General features: G+C 37.3%; 1 protein-coding gene across 1 annotated transcript; it reads left to right on the forward strand.

Moving 5' to 3' along the window:
- The first annotated feature begins 3655 nt into the window (after positions 1–3655).
- Positions 3656–16282, forward strand: swap70a (switching B cell complex subunit SWAP70a). The gene is made up of 12 exons (XM_084109351.1): positions 3656–3826; positions 4376–4516; positions 7615–7788; positions 7865–8092; positions 8234–8380; positions 9482–9590; positions 9676–9857; positions 11713–11820; positions 12432–12598; positions 12691–12889; positions 15068–15164; positions 15244–16282. The coding sequence occupies exons 1-12, from the start codon at positions 3731–3733 to the stop codon at positions 15360–15362; spliced, it is 1767 nt and encodes a 588-aa protein (XP_083965477.1). The 5' UTR covers positions 3656–3730; the 3' UTR covers positions 15363–16282.
- Positions 16283–24613: the final 8331 nt, after the last annotated feature.

The raw sequence follows: 24613 nt of genomic DNA on the forward strand, positions 1-24613 counted from the left end.
TAGTTCAAAAATAAAAATATATCTTTTTAGGGGGCAAAAAATAGTTTTGACAGATAAAAGAGTAAAGGCTGCAGTGAAGCTGGGCAATAGCAAATCATCCATCCATAGTCTTTCAAGGTGGAGGCAGGAATTTTAATTTCACCAAGCAACGCATACATAATGAATGTTTAATATGAGGAACTGTCATGTTAGATGACTTGATGGCAAATGATTATCAGCGGATTCTTAGCACTTGAAATTCTTACGTCTTTTTGTGAAACATTAGAACTTCCTCCTTGACCTCTTCTGACTTCATTCCTATGGTTGTTTGAGTCATTTACAAGACCTGTTTTTCAGGGCTATAAATAGAAGTAGTGTTTCCCCAGTACGAACTAGTTGCTGTGGCATTTTCTGCCTGTGATGTGGTTCAGACAATCCAGGAATGTGTTTTTAGATGTTTTAAATTACACATGGCTTGATACAAGATAACATCTGACACTTCTTCTTTAATTCCTATATTTATAGATTAAGTCGTTTGTATGGGTTAGCTTGCAGGGGTTTTTTATAGCTTTTTGCACCGGGGAGATAAGATGATGAAAAATCATCAAAGTATTGGATAAAGTAGGCTATGTACACATTTATATTTTTTCCACACACACCGGGTGTACCTACGTTTCAGCAGTTTTGCCAACAAGTCAGTTGCCATAAAATGTTGTACTCTGATAGCACATGTAGGCCTACATCAAGGAGACGTCTGCATTTACATTTGCAAGATGTACATGTATGCTCATCTGCAATATGTCTCTAAGATGTTTCCCGTCAGATGTTAAATAGACATTTAGAAAACATCTTTAAGATGTTTATGATTTAGAGTGTATAACTGCTTGTTCTAAGACTTTTATCAGATGTTTGTACACAACAGATGTTTTCCAGATGAAGTGCTCTTTAGCAGACATTTTAGAGACGTACCTGTGCTATGCACGTCATAATGCGGCAAAAAGACGCTATTGAAGTCTTCTGAGGAGGTAACCACCCTGATAGCACACGTACATCTCTGAGACGTCTATTTGATGTATCTGTTTTCATCTCAAGATGTATTTTTTAGAATGTTTGCTCATCTGCAATATGTCTACAAGATGTTTCCAGTCAGATGTTAAATATACAGTGAGGAAAATAAGTATTTGAACACCCTGCTATTTTGCAAGTTCTCCCACTTGGAAATCATGGAGGGGTCTGAAATTGTCATCGTAGGTGCATGTCCACTGTGAGAGACATAATCTAAAAAAAAAAAATCCAGAAATCACAATATATGATTTTTTAACTATTTATTTGTATGATACAGCTGCAAATAAGTATTTGAACACCTGTCTATCAGCTAGAATTCTGACCCTCAAAGACCTGTTAGTCTGCCTTTAAAATGTCCACCTCCACTCCATTTATTATCCTAAATTAGATGCACCTGTTTGAGGTCGTTAGCTGCATAAAGACACCTGTCCACCCCATACAATCAGTAAGAATCCAACTACTAACATGGCCAAGACCAAAGAGCTGTCCAAAGACACTAGAGACAAAATTGTACACCTCCACAAGGCTGGAAAGGGCTACGAGGAAATTGCCAAGCAGCTTGGTGAAAAAAGGTCCACTGTTGGAGCAATCATTAGAAAATGGAAGAAGCTAAACATGACTGTCAATCTCCCTCGGACTGGGGCTCCATGCAAGATCTCACCTCGTGGGGTCTCAATGATCCTAAGAAAGGTGAGAAATCAGCCCAGAACTACACGGGAGGAGCTGGTCAATGACCTGAAAAGAGCTGGGACCACCGTTTCCAAGGTTACTGTTGGTAATACACTAAGACGTCATGGTTTGAAATCATGCATGGCACGGAAGGTTCCCCTGCTTAAACCAGCACATGTCAAGGCCCGTCTTAAGTTTGCCAATGACCATTTGGATGATCCAGAGGAGTCATGGGAGAAAGTCATGTGGTCAGATGAGACCAAAATAGAACTTTTTGGTCATAATTCCACTAAACGTGTTTGGAGGAAGAAGAATGATGAGTACCATCCCAAGAACACCATCCCTACTGTGAAGCATGGGGGTGGTAGCATCATGCTTTGGGGGTGTTTTTCTGCACATGGGACAGGGCGACTGCACTGTATTAAGGAGAGGATGACCGGGGCCATGTATTGCGAGATTTTGGGGAACAACCTCCTTCCCTCAGTTAGAGCATTGAAGATGGGTCGAGGCTGGGTCTTCCAACATGACAATGACCCGAAGCACACAGCCAGGATAACCAAGGAGTGGCTCTGTAAGAAGCATATCAAGGTTCTGGCATGGCCTAGCCAGTCTCCAGACCTAAACCCAATAGAGAATCTTTGGAGGGAGCTCAAACTCCGTGTTTCTCAGCGACAGCCCAGAAACCTGACTGATCTAGAGAAGATCTGTGTGGAGGAGTGGGCCAAAATCCCTTCTGCAGTGTGTGCAAACCTGGTGAAAAACTACAGGAAACGTTTGACCTCTGTAATTGCAAACAAAGGCTACTGTACCAAATATTAACATTGATTTTCTCAGGTGTTCAAATACTTATTTGCAGCTGTATCATACAAATAAATAGTTAAAAAATCATACATTGTGATTTCTGGATTTTTTTTTTAGATTATGTCTCTCACAGTGGACATGCACCTACGATGACAATTTCAGACCCCTCCATGATTTCTAAGTGGGAGAACTTGCAAAATAGCAGGGTGTTCAAATACTTATTTTCCTCACTGTAGATATAGCAAACGTCTTTAAGATGTTAATGAAACTGACTTTTTTAAGATGTTTATCAGATATTTTTTCACAGCAGATGTTTTCCAGATGAACTGCTCTTTAACAGACATCTTGGAGACGTGCTTGTGTTATCAAAGTTTCACTTATCGACCGCGTTCCATTATGAAAAATATTGTGCAGTATCATAGGCGCTGTCGTTACTAAAGAATTTGTTTTTGATTTACAATATATCACAAAGGAACTTAAGATAAGTTAAACATAAGTTGATGGTCTTGTATGGATAGCTACTAATAGAAATTAATTTAAAGGTTCGGTCACACTTTATTTTAGATGTCCTTAACTACTTATTGTGTTCATATTGTATTGCAAAACATGTTTTTCTGCTGCTGAGGTGAGATACGGGTAAGGTTAGGGACTGGTTTGGTGGTTTGGGTAGGTTTAAGGGTGGATTACGGTGTAAAGGAAGTGTCAACAGTGTAATTACAGAAATTAATTATATGCAGTTTTTTTTTTTTTTTAAAGTAAGTACAATATAAAATAGTACACAATAATTGTATAATAATAATAATAATTGTGCATTGTACCAAATTATTAATTGAAATGCTCGTTCATAGTAGTTAAGACACTTAAAATAAAGTGGGACCAAATGTTCGATCGACTGAAATCATGAATAATCAGCACATCGATCATAGTGGGGTTTTTTTCTTTCTTTTTTTTTTTTTTTTTTTCTCCATAATATAAGGATTTCCTGTTATTTACATTGGACTACGCAAATGTTATTAGTAATGCCCACATAAAATTAAAAAAACCCAAAGAAGACATAATTTCGGTTGTGTTTAGATTCTAATTTTATTATTAGCCTATGTAAATATGAGATGTTGTAAAGCTGTGTTGGTCACATGACTCTGATGTTGCGCTGACTGACTGAGTGAAGAGGATTAGTTTTACACGCGCTCTGACATCCTTCACTGAGGTTATCATCATGATATCCCGGGACGAAATACTCAAACCCATATGGTACGCCTTTACTGCTCTGGATGTAGACCGAAACGGGAAAGTATCCAAATCCCAGTTAAAGGTAAGTAAGTTAATCCTTTTAAATACTACCCCTTTAACAACTCCAGAGATCACACCGCGCGCGCGCACCTGTTAACTTAGTTTCCGTGTATCGAGACAGTCGTTTAATCCACTGAAAAATGAAAGTTTGTCCATACAGATGATTAAGCGTACTCATAAGAGTTGTTTCAACGGTGTCTTGTACTTATTTATTGAAACAGACCTTATAATCAAAATGAAGTAAAAATAATTTGTCAATAACAAATCTGGTAGAGAATTTATTTTCTGTTCTTTATTAACCATACCGTTGTTCAACACTACTGGCGGTTTCATTAACATTAGGCTTAATTTTCAAGATATTTGCAGAGGATAATGTAATATAATGAAAGAGAAAGAGGATGCAATACTTAATTTGTTTACTAATTTTTGGAATAACGCTTGATCAGTCTTGCAAGACTTTCACAGGGGTGTATGCATATGCACTGAAGTGGAGAGACTTATTTTATCTTTATCATCTGGATGTTTTATCCTTTTTGCATAGTGAAACCATTTGCTGTCTGTCTCTCTGAAGGTGCTGTCTCACAACCTGTGCACCATACTGAAAATCCCTCATAACGTTTCAGCCTTGGAGGAGCACTTTAAAGATGATGATGAAGGACCAGTGTCAACACAAGGGTACATGCCCTACCTGAACATGTTCATACTTAATAAGGTAACAAATACACTGTCTCTTATCAAAGCGTAGACCTTCCTCTTGCCAGACAAGCCTGTCTCTGTTTTAAGAAAAGACGTTTATTATTTCCTCTGGAATGAGGCTACACATTATTTCACATGACTCACATAGAGATATCCTTGTGTGTGTGTGTCTGCTTTTCTGTACAAAGACAGTTGATGGGGTCAAAAATCTAGAATGCAAAATCTATTTTAAATCTGGAAATGAAAAAAATGTAAAAAGATTGTGTACTATTTTTAATCAAATAGGTACATCTCTGACACTGATCATGTGACTCTTTGTACAGATGTTCCATTGAAACACAAGATGCTATTTGGATAGTTCTGCTACTGGATAAAATCATCCTGTCAGTAATGCAAAAGGCCAACATACAAAATACCAAGGCTCAGAAATTCATGTGCATTTTTCAGTTCAACTTCAAATATAAAACCATTATAACTCTTTAAGGTGACTTAGCTACACATACAGCATAGTAATAACAGTAAATTATGCATAATTACAAGCAACTAACCCTAACATAACTAACATATAGTAAGTACATGTAGTTAATTAATTTTACTCAGTGTAATTACAGTTACAACATCACCTTAAATAAAGAGTAACCAATTTATAATGTAAAATATATTGATTTAGAAAAAAATTCAGATGCAGAAGCATCTTCATTAGTGGTCTTACACTTTTGGACCCCATATTTTTTAATTGATTAAGTTATTCATCAATATTTAAAATTGGAAAAAATGTTTGTGAATACTAAAGAAGATTAACCCTAAAAGGGCAAAAAGACTGTAGGGAAGTTGATGTCCATGGGTCGTCACTTATGACTCAGAGGGCATGAGACTTGTTACTCACATACTGATGTCTCCTGAAATGGAAATAAAATCAGTCACTTCAGTGAGTGTTTAAAATGTAAACTTAGTGTGAGATATCATGCTGATTTAAAGTGAAATTACTCTCACAGCACTAGGAGGTTTGCCAGTTACCATGTATTGTCTTCTAGTGTTATACTATTAACAGTCATGATGTTTTAGTTGTGGGTTCAGTTTGCTGCTGATGAGATATACGTATGTATATACATGCACACATATACATTCTTGTACAGCTATCTTTGTGAGAACATTCATTAATTCACCTTATCCATCACAACTAAGTTCCTAACCTGAACCCTTACCCTAAACCTATCCTTATCCCTAAAACCAAGTCTTGACCCTTAAAGGGATAGTTCACCCAAAAATGAAAATGCTGTCCTCATTTACCCTCATGTTGTTCCAAACCTGTATGACTTTCTTTCTTCTGCTCAACACAAAAGAAGATATTTTGAAGAAAGTCTGTAACCAAACGACTGATGGACCCCATTGACTTCCATAGTAGGAAAAAAAAAATACTATGGAAGTCAATGGGGACCAGCAACTGTTTAATTACCAACCTTCTTTAAAATATCTTCTTTTGTGTTCAGCAGAAGAAAGGAAATCATACAGGTTTGGAACAACATGAGGGTGAGTAAATGATTGCAGCATTTTCATTTTTGGGTGAACTATCCCTTTAAACAGGCCTTTAAAAGGATCACAGAAAGTGAGGACTGGCCAAAATGTCCTCACTTTACTCACTTTGTCCTCACTCTGATGGTCTAAAACTCAGACTGTTCCTCACAAAGATAGTTGTACAAGTACACACACACACACACACGTTGGGTTTCCGTGTTGAATTGTGACTTTCCATGTGTGTTTGTGTGTGTTTACATATCTAATGATTTGTGATTATACAGGCACACCTTATCATCTTGTTGGTCAATTGCATTTATTCGCTGTTGTCATTTTGTTGTCGATGTTGTTTTTTGGAAGTTTCTATATATTTTCATCTTAGAAGTGAATAGTAACTTGAAATTACTTACAAATAAAGGTTCTTTATTGGCATCTATGGTTCCATGATGAACTTTTACCATCCATGTAACCTTTCCATTCCAGTACATGTTCTTTATAGTGGAAAAAAAAGTTCTAAACCCAAAATATTTCTTATATGGCATCGTTTTGGGAACCTTTTTGGGAACTTTATTTTGAAGACTGTGCAGTATGATTTGTTTTCCTCCTCACTAAACCATGCCACCAGTCCAGTACGCGATGACGTGTTACAGTGTCTCTAGAATAATTGATTTTAATCCAACATCATGTTCTTAACTGACTGAAGTGGAACCTGTTATGCTCCTCGGTTTCTCTTTGTGCGTTCAGAAATGCGGTTTCCATCCTGACAGCTTAAACCTGTTTGACCATCCTTCTCTGACTCCTCTCCAAGGAATTTTAGTCCCCAGAACTGCCACTGGATGTTTTTGTTGTTTACACTATTCTCTCTGCAGTTCCTAAGATACTCATACAAACACATCGCGTACGGTATTTCTTCACCCATTCTGATTTTTGGTTCGAACAACATTCTAAGAAAAGCCAGTAAAAACTGTATATGCCCAATGTACCATGTTAATATTTTATCTATTGATTTTATTTTAGAGGTGTTTTACCCATATTTTGAAATACAAACTGCATTTTGTTGTGTTTTAGGGTTGAAAGAAATAAACTTAGCGGAAAACGTTGCCTACTGGTAATTTTATGCCAGGACCTTATGCGTTTTTCTACAGGATTATTTCTTATAGTGAAAAACCAAACCCCTTGTCCATCTCTGCATGCTTATATGCATTGAAGTGTATATTTAGATATTTTAAGTTTTCATAATGCCATCAAGACTATATCTACTTCATTATACTCATATTGTACAATCCCCTTTTCTTTATAACTTGTCCTACACCTCATATACTCCATAATATCAGCTCTCTGGAATACTTGATTTTGATTGGTCAGTTGTGTCATTCTTTGGTCAGATATCTTTGTATAATGACTACTAAATAATACAAATATTACTTTATACAAATTGGCCATGCTCACACAGAATTCCTACTTGCCTGCCAGTATTATCTTTATAGAATAAGTGGTATAAGACAATCTTCATGCATCTATACATATGAATTCTGCAGAAAATATATGACATTGTAGCCCTCAATTAGATTCAAGTCATTTTTAATATTTGAATGGCAGATCCAGCCCAACTTTGACTTCATGGAGCTGAACAAGATGTGCTGGACTCTGTCTGCACCAAAACACATCAGCAACTTGAATCTGCTCATCTCAGACGTTGATGCCTTCAAGGTGTGGTGTATCTTCAACTTCCTGTCTGAAGATAAATATCCACTGCACATTGTCGTCGAGGAGGTTGGTCCTAGTACTTTTAATCTTAGGATTCCTTGTACTTATATGGAAATAATGAGGTATTTCTGCATTGTTACAGCTTGAGTACTTCCTGCGCAAGCTGTTTGCAGCAGTGGGTTGCAGTTGGAACGAGGGCAGATTCGAAGACTACAAGATGCAGCTCAGCGCAAAGAAACGTCATCTGAATGCGTGGGAGCTGATTGAGCTTATTGGCATTGGCCATTTCACCAAGGGCGTAAACCCTCAGACTCTCTCCATGGGCATCAATGAAGTCTGTCAGGAAATTGTACTGGATGTTATTAAGCAGGTGGGAGTCTGTGTTAATGCATTTCATTAATATGGGGCATTCTAGGTCTGCTCTTGTCTGTACAAGACCTCTGACTAGCCTGGAGAAATAAACACATATCTCTGACAAATCATTAACTTTGTATCTTTTTTATTCAAAAAGGGCTATATTATGAAAAAAGGCCATAAAAGGAAGAACTGGACAGAGCGATGGTTTAAGCTCCATCTCAACTACATATCCTATTATGTGAGTGAAGACCTAATAGAGCAGAAGGGATGTATTTCGCTTGATCGCAACTGCTGTGTCGAGGTAAAAGATCGTTGTTTTTTTTTGCAGTATTTGTTGTTCAGAGTTGAATTTTAAAGGTATATCCCAATGCATCCCAATTCGCCTACTTGTATCCCCTAAAAGTAGATACGTTTGACTATGTAGCAGAAAAGTATGCAAATTTTCTGACATATTACTACATCAGAACTGTCTTTAATGGACACCGTAAACTGGCCTGTCAATCATTTTGCCTCATATATATACACACTCCACATTTCAGTTTATTTAATTTATGCTACTCAACAATTCTTCCTACCATATTGGAGAGAAAAGAAGTAGCATGTTGATCTGTCATCCGTGGGTCTGTATTGTGGAGAACTCTTCGTTTTAAAAGTTAATGGCCAGACACTTCTTTAAAAAAGCTCACAATGTTGTTGCAGATTAAATATATATATCCTCCTCAAAAGCACAATGGTTTGTGGGTAATATTAGTGTCCATAGGTCTGCATTTCGAATTTCCACCGAAGAGTGTCCGCTTACCTTTAGGATATTCATTTCAACATACTATGAATTGGGACACACTCATTCCAATTTTGAAAGCTATTTTGGATGGATAGTTGGCGAATTGGGATGCAGCAATAGCATATTTTGTCATCATTTACACACTCTCATGTCAATCTAACCCTGTATTATTGGCTTATCTTATGAATGCAAATGTTTTGCAGAATGCTGCCTTTTTCAGATAATAAAAGTCAATGAGTATTGTGGCTGTCAAAAAAGGCACCTAAAGGTTTCATACAAGTAGCTCATACGATTTATAAGATATATTGCGAGTCTTACGATAGTGTTGTGTGAGAACAGAATTTTAAGTTGTTATTCACAAAAAATATATTTTACACTTCCATATATTCAAACTTGGCACCTCAAGATGCTCGTTTTATAACATTATGGATTCTTTCATGTTTTGTGGTCATGTTTTCTGATCACACGGTGTGTTACATTTAAATATTCTGAATGGATTTCTAATGGTAGGACAACAAACAGGTTTGGAACAACATAATGGTGAATAAATGATGACGGAATTTATATTTTTGGGTGAACTACAGTATCCCTTCAAATACCTGTATTGCTCTGTCTTTGCAGTCCTTACCAGACAAGGATGGAAGGAAAAACCTCTTCATTATAAGATGTGTTGAGAAAAGTTTTGAGATCAGTGCATCGGATAAAAAGACAAAACAGGAGTGGATTCACGGTAGCACATATCTTTGCTGATGACATTTTTGTACTGTATATCCACAATCCCCTGCTGAGTAAGTTTTTGTTCATGTGTATGTTAGCAATCCAGGACTGCATTGTCCGCATAAGACAGGGCCTTTCCTCCGCACACCGAGAATCCAGACAGAAACGCAGGGAGCTGAGAAACAGGATGAAAGCTGAACAGGAGATCATGGAGAGCAGAATGAGACAGCTGCAGTTGGCCAACGAGAGCAAACAGGCCCAGCTGGAGGCCCTGAGTAAGGTATTGTGGCCTTCCTTGAATCATTGAAAGATACAAACATAAGTCACCAGCAAAATGCCTTGGATTTCAAGCCATTTAGTAGTATCTCTGTTGGAGTTGTTGGATTGAACGTGTATTCAGTAGTTCTTTTGCTAACGGTAGCATTGCCTTTCTTTGTGTAATTTGTACCGATACCACAATGCCATCTTTCGAAGTGGATCAGCATGATCGTCATTACATCTTTTTATATAAATTACGCCTTACTAGTGAGTTTTAGAGAGTGGTTTTCACAATAATTAATTCCCCTAGCTGTTAGCAACTTGAGCATCTACTCAGGATTTTCTCCGTCATCTAATCTCTCCACATCATGTATGCCGTACCGATGTTTACGCTTATTTTTTGGCTGTACAGGTACAGATTCTCCAAAGCACGATAATAAGTGTGTTCCACCGCCTAATTTTTGCTCTTCCGATCACAAAACTACACTGCACTGCTGGCGTATCTGCAGAGGCGGCCTCCAGTCACCGCAAGGGTTCTCTTCGACGTTTAGTAAAATTGTGCGTTCACGCCATTTTGGAATTACGTAATTATGGGATTCCGACTTGTTAAAAGCATTGAGAACTGCTTCGACTTGTACCACGTGACCGCTGCAAATTCTTTGTGCTGTTGATAGTGTTTGATAGTGGCATTGATAACTATTTTGAGTTCAATCTTCATCTCATGTGAGTGTATACAACAATCAGATGACTCTTCACAAAAACACAATTTATTTCATAATGTCTTAAACCTATTAAATTAGCACCACACTAATCAATGCACCTTTAAACTGTATGCATATTACTCTATTTAAATACCTGTTTCTTTTTGTGCACTTTTTACTGTCACTTCCCCTTTGGCTCTCTTATTTGCCTACATTATTTCAGTTTATAGCACACTCTTAGAAACAAAGTTTCACATCCTTTGTTTTTTTTCTTCGTGTTAAACCTTTAATTAGGTTCCATGTTAAACATCTGACTCTTGTAATCCTGTTCGACCATGAAGAGAAAGTTACTGAACCTACTCTCATCTCTAAACTGAACCTGAGAAATGTGAAGATGTTTTTAGCTAAACATTTTTATGCTAAAACAGCCCTGCTGTCGGAGCCATAGTCTTGTAGATCGTGCTCTGACATATAGTGTAACAGCACTGCAGGCGACAGTCCCAGCTGTCCTGTCATATGAAGCAAAAAAGGCCCAAAATATAGCTTTAAAAGACGCTCATATTTTAGGACACCTGCAAAGGAGAACTTCTGAGCAATGAAGCCACACTTCCTGTGTACGGGTGGTTTTGACTGTTACCAGTTCCTGTTTTATATCTTCAATCTCAAGGGATTGTTTCATACTTTATCGTCTATAAAGCAGGAAATATGATTATTCCTTGGCGGCATAAGACTAGTTTGATTTTTATCTCCTGTCAACCATGCAAGGCCGTTAAACTTGGAAACTTTTGCACAAATATACACGCAGTGATAATGCAAAAATGCATAACCAAACATAAGTCGGTGGATCTAGAAAAGTAGTCCCACACAACTAGACAACACTTTTTTTAATATACATAAATAGCATACATCTTAAGCACTTCAACAAGTTGCACAAAGTGGCTGAGTGGCGTTCATTTACTTGTACTGTAAGTGCATTATTATTGTAAACGTATATTTGTTCTTACAAATTGTGGGATGAACTGAAGTGATTTTGTTGACATTAATAGCATGACATAGCTGCCGTTGATTGAAACTGGAACTTTCTTGAAGGCTAGTTGTTATTTTATGTTTTTCTCCCTGTACTTTCTGGCTTACAGAAGCGTTAGTTATTGCTTTCATTTTGTCTGGATGTTGCAGGACCTACAGGACACATCAATCAGGGGTGATTTGGTGGAACAGAGAAGACTAAAGAACCAAGCAGAATTACTGGACCAGTATAAACGAGACCTGGAGCAGGAGAAAATGGTAATTACAACAACCTAATGTCTTTTTCATATGGCTGGATGCCATAATTGGCTGATGTGTAAAAGGCCTACACTTTTAAAAATCTGTTCATAAATTGAATTTATTGCTGATATTAATAAAATGTAATTTTAGTTTGACATGTAATCGGTTTTCTTGCTGCCAAAATTATTATTTAGCCAAACGTTACTTAAAAATCTCTGCCTTAATAAAATAAACACACGGACACACGCAGTCGGCATGAAACAGAAGTTGCGTTAATCTTTTTTTCTCAGTTGTGCATGGATAAATGTTATATAATAAATACTGCAAAATATATAAAAAAGTCAACTTTGATTTTATGGTGACTTTGTTTAAATTAAAGGTGTCAATTGATTAAAATTCATATAGTATGAATAAATAGTTGTGATTCATTTAATTAGTTCTGAACATGTTAATACGTTCAGCTCCTTTTTAAGAAAAGAAAGAAAAAATAATGCATAAATTATTGTATAGAAATGCAGCTCTTTTCCGCAGAAAGGCTGTCAGTTTGCAAGAAAGCACAAAACAGTTGCACTTATGTGTACAGGATGTGTGAAACAGGTCTGATGTGTGAATTTAAAATGGCTTCCTAGGCTCGAATGCAGATGGAGGAGCAGGTGGTTGAGAAGTCCAGTGAAGTGGAGCAGTACTGGCAGCGTATGCAGGAACTGGAAGACATGTACTGTCAGCTGAAACAGGCACTAGACGACGAGAGGCAGGCCAAAGAGGACGAAGAAGTCGTGCGCAAACTGCAGGCCAGGTAACGGTGTGCAAACACCCAGCGTTCAGATTCAGTATGCACAGAGGGGCCACAGAACTATGCAGAACATTTGTGTGTTTTCTGTTTTGCAGGCTGCTACAAGAGGAGGCGAGCAAGAGGACTGAATTAGAGCAGATTCACCTGCAGCAGCAAGAGGTCTTATCCCAGTCCCAGAAAGAGAAAGAAGAGCTGGAAAAAGAGAAGGTAGAGAAGGAGCGTGCCCTGCAGGTTGCACTGGAGCAGCTTGAGAGCCTTAAGCTAAAGAGACAGGGGGCGCAAGAGGAATACAAGGTAGCGGATTTTTTTCAACAATTTTATTATGTTCACTTTATCAAATTAAAGGGATGGTTTGGAGTAAAATCAACTTAGGGTCCTTTGCACCATGACCTCGAGCCAAACACCCCCCCAGAAGCCTTTTTCCCCTTGGTCGAACATTATTAAAGTTAAAGCTTATTTAGAGAAATCTCATTTACCCCACTAATAATGCCCAGAATGGTACCAAACTTCTACAGTAGTACAAATAGGTTCTGTACTCATAAAACGAGGCATTGGAAAGTTTGTAAGTACATCAAGAGTTTATTTAAATAACACTTGCCTGATGGCTAATGCTACCGCTAACCCGGATGTCGAGGTCACTTCAGTGATTTGGGAAAAGCACGTGAAAGTCCTGGCAGAAAGCGATGCATAAGGATGTAGTGTAATGCCTCGTTTTATGAGTACAGAACCTATTTATACTACTGTAGAAGTTTGGTACCATTCTGGGCATTATTAGTGGGGTAATTTGCGAGATACATCATAGGATCCATTAGCGCCTGCACTAAGCCATTCGGCTGATATCTCTAAATAAGCTCTAACTTTAATAATGTTCGACCAAGGGAAAAAAGCTTCTGGGGGGGTGTTTGGCTCGAGGTCATGGTGCAAAGGACCCTAGGTTGATTTTACTCCGAACCATCCCTTTAACATTCTCCTTTTCTAATATATTTAGCTTTTCCAACATGTTTCATTTAGCTTCTTTTACTCTCTAGCTCTGTGGGTCTCAACCAGGGGTCCAGGGCCCACTAGGGGCGTCAGCAAACTTCCAAGGGGCCCTCAAGTTGTCTTAAAGGGGTCATATGATGCTTTAAAGGAAATGTCACAATGATAAATATTAGCATAATGACTGTCAAAAGGCATGTGCAAAAAAAGAGGCAAGGCTTCAGTGAATTGAAGGGTTGTCGTCAATGCGGTGAGAAAGCAAAACCGCTTTGTCTGGCCGAAAATGGATGAAATTTGGAATTAGAGGTTAAGATTTATAATAAAGTAGGTTTGCTTCTGCACAGCGCATTTTACAGAGGACAGCTTCCTGAACCTGGGAGAGCACAACGCCAGCGGCTATATACAAAGACTGCTTATCAGTGTGAAACGTCCTGCTCAAGTTCTGCTTGCAAAGTTGCAAGTGCCGATCGATCAGCTTGATTATCTGCACTCTCAGATTCTGACTCAGGCTCGAACTGATGCGATAAAACGACAACATTCTTAACTGTGTTTACAATTGCTTAAAGCCTTGGAAGCTGAATCTTGCGATTATGGTAAGGGACGTTACATTTATGAGGTGTTTGGCCAATCACACCGCATTGGGTCATTTGGCCAATCAGAGCACTCTGAGCTTTTTGGAAGGTGGGGCTTTGTAGAAATCAGTGCGTTTCAGCGGGACTGGGAACTGAGGAGTTGCAATAACAGTATGAAATTAATAAACAATACTCATACTTAAAATATCACATAAACAGGGTTAATACATTCAGGGACAATTTAACAGAGTATGTGAAAAAGAATGTGTTTTTTGACCATTAAAGAGTAAACCTATTCTATTAAACCCTATTAAACTTTTAAAACCACATCATATGACCCCTTTAAAATGATTTGAAACAAGACAAAACAAGCTTTAAAATAAGCTAAAACAATTAAAAATCAAGATAATTCTTATTTTATTTCACCCCTCAACAACTATAAGTGTTATTTTTGATTTCCACTGTATTGAAAAGCCTGGATATATGAGAACACCTGATTGTAATTGTGTTTAATAAGTGTATTTCTAGACCTGGAAAAGTCATTTCTAGCTATGCCAAGCTCTAAAATATTTTGAGAATATTCCTTATCCTCATCTGATAATCATGCAATCACGAATGACTGGAAAAGTTAGATTCATTGGCTAAAAATAGTGGGGACCCTGAAGAACATTCAGAAAATAAGTTTTTAATTTATTGATAATTATTCTAATTACTTAGGCCTATATACGGGCATATATGGTGGGGAGGGGCTTCAAATATTGTTACGGACAATGACAACCCCTGCTCTAACGCCAATGTCCCTCTCATCAAACAGAACAGACATTGCTTGTTGTTTCCACTTTTATATACTCAAATTAGTAAAGTTTCATTTTTAAACATAAGGTAAATGATCATGATTTTGGTGACCTTTGTTGTTTTTCAGGCCGCTACAAAGAAACTGGAACGGGCAAGTAACAAGACAAAGACTTGGAAACATAAAGTCTCTAAACATGAGGGCCTACTTCGAATCGTCCAACCAGGTGACCAAGTGTGAAGTCTCTCAAATACTATATACCGTTACCAAAAGCACCATTTTTATGTTTTTCATGTATTTCTCAGGCAACAAGACACCCGGTAAAATGACCAACTGGGGACAGGCAGCGTTCACCGAAACAGAGCTGGATCAGATGGAGAAGATTTGGCAGGAGAACAAGAATAGATCATGGGATGGAGAGTAACACCTAATACATCAATTTCCTTTATTTGTGTATTTATTTATTTTATTTGCCAGGCAGTGCTCATCCTGATCTTATGTTACTGGTTAACTCTATTGTCACTGAATGTTTTTTATTTTATTCAACCATTTATTAATCATGTACTTTGTAACGTCTAGAGGTTTTTCAGATGAAAATGGAAAACAGGAGGGAAACGAACTGGTAGTCCCACGAGTCTTTATAGATGGTTTGCACAAGCACACTCGAGCAAGTATAAAACAGGAAAAGAAAGCACTCTGATAAACAAAGTGGAAATGAACACATTTAATAGTTAGCGGTAGAGCAGCCATCTCTCTCTCTCTCTCTCTCTCTCTCTCTCTCTACCTACGTGTACGTGCAAGCTCACATAAGAACAGCATGCATACCCACAATAACCTACCATAGAAGGAGTCATCTTAAAGGCACATCAACACTCATGTCATGAACAGTATTTAACATTAGCTAGCAGTTACAGCTTGAGCAGAAAAATTATGTGCAAGTTGATTGTGTTGCTTTTGTTGTTAATGTAGAAAATGACCACCACACATTTTATACTTATATATGTTGTTTTAAAAAACAATGTTACATATCATTCAACTTTAGTAATTCCAGGTGTATTTTTGATTCACATATTCCTGCTGTGTCCTCTAGATGTCCCTGTTGATACACAGATACATTCAGATGACACGTTCATACACACATTTTCTGCACACTAGAGCCACCAATGGACAAAAGATATATAACTGTGATACTCTGTAACTCCGAGCAGTGCATTTAGCCTTGATTATTCTTTGCTTTTTAACCTTTCGCTTCAGCTTGTTTGAAAATATATAAAGAATACATTTAGTAGTTTATGATGGGTTGTTGTGGTACGTTTTGTCTTTAATAAATAGAAGGTGAATTTATTTAATATTGATGGCTTTTTACGTGCTTTGCATAAGGTATACTTTTGTATAATAATAATAATTAATAATAATAATTTTTCATGCTTTTTCTGGGAACAAAACACCAGACCTTGGAGTTGCTGACTCTACTGTATATATATACTCTACAATATATATGTTGTGTGTGTATATATATATATAAATCAAGTATTTTACTATTTTTTAGTACTTTTACTTTTGTATACTTATAAAATTATTATACTTTTTTTTTTTTTTTACTAGGTCTTGCCTGGTTTGTTGTTTTTATAAAACACAGGCAATGTCAATATAAAAGACACTGATGTTGGAAAATTAAACTGTCAAAGTAGCCTGATATAGAGCATATTGTAAACCAGGCACGGTATTAAAACAATCAAATTGTATCACTCTGCTTTTCTGTTAGCCCGTTCCAGACAGACAGACTGTCAGTAATATGTAACCTGGAAGAAGAAAGTGGACTCTTTCTGCAAGTTACATCGAAACTTCAGTAGGGAGAAATACGTGACGGTCTTTATAAGTGAATCATTGAATCATTCATTCCACCGATTCGCCCGAACACTGATTCATTCAGGAACAAATCTCCACTGTTGCTCAGCGACATTCGACGGTTGATCTTCTTACGGCTTTGATAGAACTATTTTCGTTGGCGGAGAAAGTTTTTTTTATATTTTAGTCTTTGTTGTTACCTCGTGTCTTATGTGTGTGGCTGTACAGATATTTAGAACAGCAGCATTTTTTTCTTTTTACAAGCACTTGCTTCTCATCCTTTCAAGACTTCTATTCTAACGTGATTTTGGTCAGGGCCGAATTCAGTAGCCTATTCACGTCATCACCGCACTCTGACATGATCATTCTTTGACAGAATTATATAGCATAACATATATACATATATAACATAGACATAAGTATAAGCATACTTTTCATAGTTGGATCATATTTCCTAATGTGAGAAACCGCTTTCTGGAGGGATTGAGGTTTAGCTGCTACACTAAAACGGATTTTTTAGCGCAATTTTCCAACGGACAAAATTGCGATTGTTAACTCATGATTTCTGTTCTGTCTGTGCGCACCAATCTTGCACTTCTATCTCCTCCTCAACCAGACCACCTAGAGACTTCGGGTTTTCGGCATTATGTTAAGGAAGGTCTAATCTCGGGAACGCACACAAAAAAAAAAAAAAAAAAAAAAAAAAAAAAAAAAACCATAAAAAGATTTACTTTTTAAAATCTTTTTAAAAGATTTTACTTTTTCTACTTAAGATTTAAGATTACTTGTTTTTCTTTTGTGTTTTTCGTTTAGAGAGGGCAATGTTGTCAAAACGATCCCTTCACACACAGATCCGCAAAAACGATTTAAAACACTATTATTATTATGTTGCCAGGCCCATAGTTGGCGATGGGCCATACAAAGAAATGGTACGTTAAAGAAAAAGCGACACACCTATAGATTAAACACGTGATACTCATCACATCATCGTTTTCACAAATTCGCGTTTTTGTAGTTTTACACGAAGACAATAACGATTTAATTTTCAAAAACTTGCACTTTGAAACCCGTTTTCAAAAGTTTGCGTTTTCCTCCAAAACGCATGTAAATGACAATGTTTAGTTGAAAACAGCGTCATGTAAACCGCCCCTGAATGCTGAGATGACTTTTCAGAAATTTGGAAAGGCTTTCTCATTTCTCAAGAAATATTTGTATACCAAACTTGTTCAAAGATCTATCCCTATGTATCGTGATGTTATCCACAGGGAGAACAGGAGGGTGGGAGTAGGGCTGGAAGGTGACCGCCCGGTGACATGAAGGTGAGTGCAAATTTCATATGTGAAAGAGAAGCCTTATAAAAGAAAAAGAAAAAAAGCCTTTTATTTTATTTTGGGACTTTTTGCCACTTTTATGGAGTGTACTAACCACATTTCAGCAGTCAGCAAAAAGTATTTTCCAATTTTTTTTTCCTTTCACAAAAAAACCCATTCATTACACAGCCTACTAATGTAATTGATAAATGTAATAATAAAAATTGATGTAATCAAATCAGAAATGACTGCACAATATAAAATTATTGGAACGATTTTGACTGTTTATAAGTTTAAAATGGATTGTAAGTATAAAGATAATTTAATAATAATAATAAAAAAAAAACCCAGCAAAATATTCAGATGTTGACTATACAATTATTAGTATATCAGTTAAATATTAGAGAGTGTAGGGAGGGAGACCGGCTCATGGTAGTGGGCAGTTTGCTCCTTTAATTGGTAACTGCAACTTCACTGATTGGTCAATTTCTCTTTGTGATCATGGGTAGTGTAGTTCTTCACTTGCTTTGCGACGGTTGAAAAAGTATGTTCTATATTGTATGAATGTGTGTGGATGTGCACCTCATTTCGCTGGAAATAGTTGGGGTACTTTTCACCTACTCTTTTATGAATTGTAGGAAATCAGACATACTACTCAGTTCACATCCTGTTTTTCGACCTACTATGGTAGTAGGCATATTCGGACACAGGGATGCATCATGCAGATTAGTGACCAGTGGCAATGCACAATAAGTGAGTGGTGATGACTCCCAGTAGGTTTAGAGTTAGACAGTGAAGCTCACATGATTCGCCTCATGATATAGTTGGATACAAACACCTATGGGTTTTATGCCGAACATCACATTAAAGGAGAACTTGGTAACTTTTTTAACTTAATAAAACTGTCTAGAAATCATTTGGATGGTTAAACAACCTGTTCTGGTGATATTGGTGACTTTCCCCGCTCCCCCCAGCGTTCCCAGACGGAAAACCAACCTTGCAACTTGGGGACTACCGTCCCGGCAAGATAGAAATTGGAAGTCTCGTGAGAAGCGAGAACTAGAACGAGAACGAGCGCGAAACACGAATTGCTTTACGGCAATTCGACATAAACACACACACATGTATGATGTTTACCAGATTACCCACCTTGGTAGACATAGCTCCACACGATACAGTTGGCTTGCTCCGATCAAAACAAACGCACATGAGCAGCGGTAGAGAGGGGGAGGAGGCCGACGCAAGTGAGTTTTTTACGACTGTGTTGTGAAATATACGCCCCACCACAGCTGTAGGGGGAGCTCGTGGGGAAAACACGCGACAACAAAAAGGAAAATCAGCGAAGAAGTGACTATAGTTCGCTAGAGTTACCGAGTTCTCCTTTAACAGGAAAACAGGTCTCGTCACATCCACTTGTCTGAGAAAGTGTTAACAGTAGTACGAACTGGCGGCGATATCTATGGACTTTTGAACTCTTCCCCGCCATTGATGGAATTTTCCGGCTTTACATGTTTTCACTGTTATACGGTAGGGGGCGCTTTTACACATCTTCTGAAAGAGCACTGAATCTCCTGTTCAAAACACATGTGAAGAAGATGCAGAAACAAGCTATATCATGTGTAATCATATACATATGCGATGGACATTGGTTATGCTCATCTTTGCTTGCTCCTTTGAAGGTATCTTGAGTAAACCGGCTCTACATTTAATGAAACACATACAGTACAAAGACCATTTTGACCATTTGACCATCCGGTGCCGTTATGTTTAACACTTCTCAGAAATGCTCTTAAGAATAGTCTTAAGCTTTGACTTAAGTGTCAACAAATTCTTAGTAAAAAGTAGGACTTGTCTAAGAGTATGAGAATTTTATAAAGAAGCTAAAAGCAACTTTCAGCAAAGTCTAAGACTGATTTTTAAGTGATGACTGAAGTGGCACTTAAGTGTTGTGAACTAAGGACTACAATGATGTCAACCCAAAATGGCTGAATGGCCATTGAATCATCCAACAGTGAGCCTGGAAGGGTGAAGTCATAGCAGCATGACACCAATCATGTAATCTAATTATAATAAAATCATTTAATTAAGACACTGAAACATTTATTTCAATATTTGAATTTATTTGTAAAAAAAAAAAAAAAAAGGATTTTCATTGCACAAAATTATCACCAATTATAGTGTTGTTGCTACGAAATCCTTTTCTATTGGTAAATGTCTCCTCATTTATAGTTGGAGCGATGATGCGAACATGTTACGTCACCAACAACTCCTGGGTAGCCCGAAATCCTCATAAAAGTTGCCTGCTTTTGCCACATGGTTTGAAGATCAGTTGGAAAGTCAATGAACCGGCATACAGTAGTGGCCAAAAGTGTTGACCAGCCTGGCAAAAATTGACATCTTTATCCAAATATTATTTAAATGTGTTAAAGTTTTTGTAAGCATATTGCGTAGTTGTGCTTAGAGTCAGTTGTTTTATAACTCAATGAAACATACCAAAGCATGCAAAGAAATTATGAACACATGCAAAAACACGAGAGAACCAGTGAAATATTAATAGCTGATTATGGTGTTGTCAGTGTGTTCTTTTCCCTGTGAGTTCATATTTGTATGTTTTAAGCAAACTTGAAAGGTCATAAAAACAATAAAAAATGCACATCACTTTTGGCCACTACTGTATGTTTGGTGTGGTCAGTGCAACGATAGTGCTATTTAAGACCCTGCTTACTGTGGACTGATGAGCCCAAGTCATCACCGGTGCATTTTTGACAAAAAAAAAATGTAATTATTAATTTCATTACTGCAGTCAGAGTATTGATTTGTAGAGTGGGAGAAGTTATTACATTTGTTAAAAGGTCAGTTACAAAAATAATACATTTACGATCAAGATTTTATCGTTTTATCAAATCCCTGTCATCATATAACTCCAATACATCATATCTTTGAGGGAAAGTGTGTGTTCTCCTCTCTGCTGCCATCTTGTTACTCCTAACTAGGTTAGGATACCTCTCGAGCACTCTTAAATCATTTAGGAGCTGAGACCTAGTCTTAACACTTAGGAACCTTTATGAATCACATCACTTATTCTTAAGTTTAGGAATAGTAAAGTTATATCATTCTTAGAATTTTGACACACTTAAGACTAAAATTATACTCTGAGTGGATTTATACATACACTGAAACAGAAGTGATGCGACCTGTTTTACACAATGCGGAAGTTTGTTACTCATAACCCCCATTAGCAAGTAAAAGACACTTGTGAAAGTGTTTGTATGAGCTGACTATTCTGGATTAAGCAGCTATTTTTGGGAATTAAGGGATAATTAAATGTGCTGTATAAGAGGTTCATGTATATTCAACAATATATAATAGTTTAAAACGCATATTAGTCCCATACAGATAAATCTGCAGATTCAGATCTAAGTTAATGAATCAAATCAATGCGCTGAACTTCCATTGAACTTTGTTGTTCATGAAAAGAAACTGAAACTTGTTCCATAAATGCTGATGAATTAGAACATTTCAGAAACCAGATTCCTGAAAACATGTCCTTACAGCGTAACATAAGACATATAATAGACACTAGTCCTCACAAGTGAGTGTCAAAACAAACAGGACTACGTTACCTGCGTCTTTGTTTCTGGCACTGGGCGGGTAAAGAAAGCCCACGTGCAGTTCCTAACGTGTAATACCTGCAGAAATTGTTGCATTATCTCAGATCATCTGTGGGTTTTAACAAAACAAATGTTAGACATTGGAGCCTGACACTGAAGTCACTCTTTAAACTGCAGTGATGCAAAAGAAAGAGAATAGTTCATTCCTAGGCCAGAGCTGGTTTGGATAACAGGCCTTGACATGTCAGTTTAATTACTCTACTTGAGGTCATCTGCATTATAAAGGCCTTGGACAAACACCTACAAATTACAAACACACAATATTTTAGTGAACTGGTTTTGTTTCAAGACCCAGATTTACACTGGACATCAAGGACCAGAGTCCCAAAATCACAAGTAAACTAAAAATGTCAAAAGCTAAATAGTAAAAATGTATCATTTTGTAAAACAAGTGAAGTAACCCATATGTAACGTAGTCTGGTTTGTATTATTCTTATTTATTTTTTACCATACACAGTTTTTGTGGATGAAGTCATGTCACACAACCTGCCCATGCTGGAATCCGCCTGATTTGGCTGCGTAAAGTGACAGATGTTAGTTCTCACTCATTAGGCTCATTCTAATAATGAATTTGAAGTATTCCAAATGAGTGACAGCGTGCCCAAAGTTATTAATTTGCACAAAATACGTCCAAACCATCTCCATATAAGGACTGCACAACCTTTCCTTTACAGCATTTCGTCACTCACAGCAAACATACAGTATGACGATATCTCAAGATCCTCGAGAAATACCGTGTACCATCCTCAAAACCAGTTCAAACACAATAAACACCATTTATGCAGTCCCAGATTACAATGATTACAATCATTTTATCCCTTAAAATTCATCTCTGATAATCAGAATGACATATTTAAACTAGGGCTGGGAACCGATTAAAAAAATTAACTAATTAATCGCACAATTTGCTGTGATTAATCGCAATTAATCGCATTTCCCCCAAACTTGTAATCATCAATATTTAAACGTAGAATCACTAATTAAATTAAACAACACACAAAAAAGAAGAATGTCCACACAAATTGGACAGAAAATAGCCCTATATTAAAAAATTAAACATCAATATATATCAATATATTATTCTTCATTCAGTTCTTTGCAACATACTCAGATTTAACAGATTTATTTTTTGACTAATTATCAAAATAAAGAATAGTCATACAAAGCTATTATTACCAGAGCAGGTAATTTTACCATTGTTGCCCAGCATGACTATACCAGCTCAGCAAACAGAAGTCTACTACTGAGAAATTTCACGTTATTTGAATGGACTTTGCTTTTTCAGTGCGTGATCGGTACATGATTGGAGCGTTTGGGCCGTTAACTACAGAGCAGAACACGCAGCACAAACACGGAGCGGAACATTGAGCAGAGAGTGCAGCGCGCCGACACACACACACGGAACGGAAAAGACCCGCTCATGAAGTTACTAAACAAGCTGCGCAAGAATGAAACCTGATCGCCAAACACAGAGGGGCGGGACGCCATATTTTTGGCCTTTTCAATAGCAGCCGCAACAGGAAGTCATTAAAACGAGGCAAAAAAAAAAAAGGTGCTGCGTCAATTGCGTTATTTTTTTTAATGCGTTAAACATCTCAAATTAATCGCAAAGATTAACGCGTTAATTCCCCCAGCCCTAATTTAAACGTTTTTTTGTTTTTTCGTGTGGAAATTTCATCATGCCTTAAAATAGTTTGAATGTAACTCTACATCCTTGCTTCATTTAGTACACTCGGATGAATGAAGATTCAAATTAGTCCCCGCCTCCATTCAGTCACAACAGCTTGGACTACCTGATCCACTCGGTCAACTGTAGTAATTGGAAATATTGGTTTAATTCAGCCATATATGTTTGAACCAAAAACTGATTCAGAAGAAGGGGAAGAGAGAATTATACAGGGTTGTCTACAAGTCAATGAATCAGAATAGTATGTATGTATCACTCACTACAACGTCAGACAGTAATTAATATGATTAGCCTTTGGCTTGGCTACGTTATCAAACAGCTAATAATGTGTTGCTAATGTCACAAAAAACATGTTCCCGTTCGCCATCTCAGAGTCAGACCGCTGCCTTCTAAAAATCTGAATCCTTCGTCAGTGGAGAAATGCTCCACCCATCATGTTGACGGGATTGGTTACATGTTTGTGACGGTAGGAAACATGGGCTGTTTTAAAGCACGTTTTTGAGACTCTCTTTGGTTCACTAGACTTTTAAGGAGAAAATACTCCGCAATGGCCCTGATGCATCTGCACATGGTTTGTCTTAAAGCATATTCAAATCACCAGACAGACATATAAACAACATTAAAACTTGATTTTCACCACAGGTGGGTCTTGTACATTTTTGTACGAAAGTGAATGAGACGTAATGTCTGGACACGTCAACAACAAAAGACATGAGAAGCACTGTGACCTCGGTATTGCAAAATCATATTTTGCTAGCATACTTGTGTTCAAAACAAACTGAAACTCCTTTAAGTTCTTGTTCTCCAAGGGCATCAGAAAACATTCCGGCAATAGCTCTTTTAAAGGGCTTGTTTGTTTGCATGATTGGCTATCATTCAAATGATATACCTCTAGGCCTCGTCTTACTCAATAACAGATGAATGAATGTGATAGCTGCATCCTGGTAGTGCTCAACTTTTCCGTAAACTATCGTTCTGTTTTTCTCCTCAGAAACGTGATGACTAATAGAAGCCATCACTGTAATTGAAAGCACACAGATAAACTTAACAGGCACGTGTAAAATGACTTCACATGTTGGGTTTTGAAAGCACAGTTTGACATACTTTTGTACAACGCAAAGTGTATTCGTGAATGTATTTTCAGGCCTGAAGGTTTTTG

Source organism: Abramis brama (genome assembly GCF_963993115.1).
Source record: "Abramis brama genome assembly, chromosome: 3".
Lineage (NCBI taxonomy): Eukaryota > Metazoa > Chordata > Actinopteri > Cypriniformes > Leuciscidae > Abramis > Abramis brama.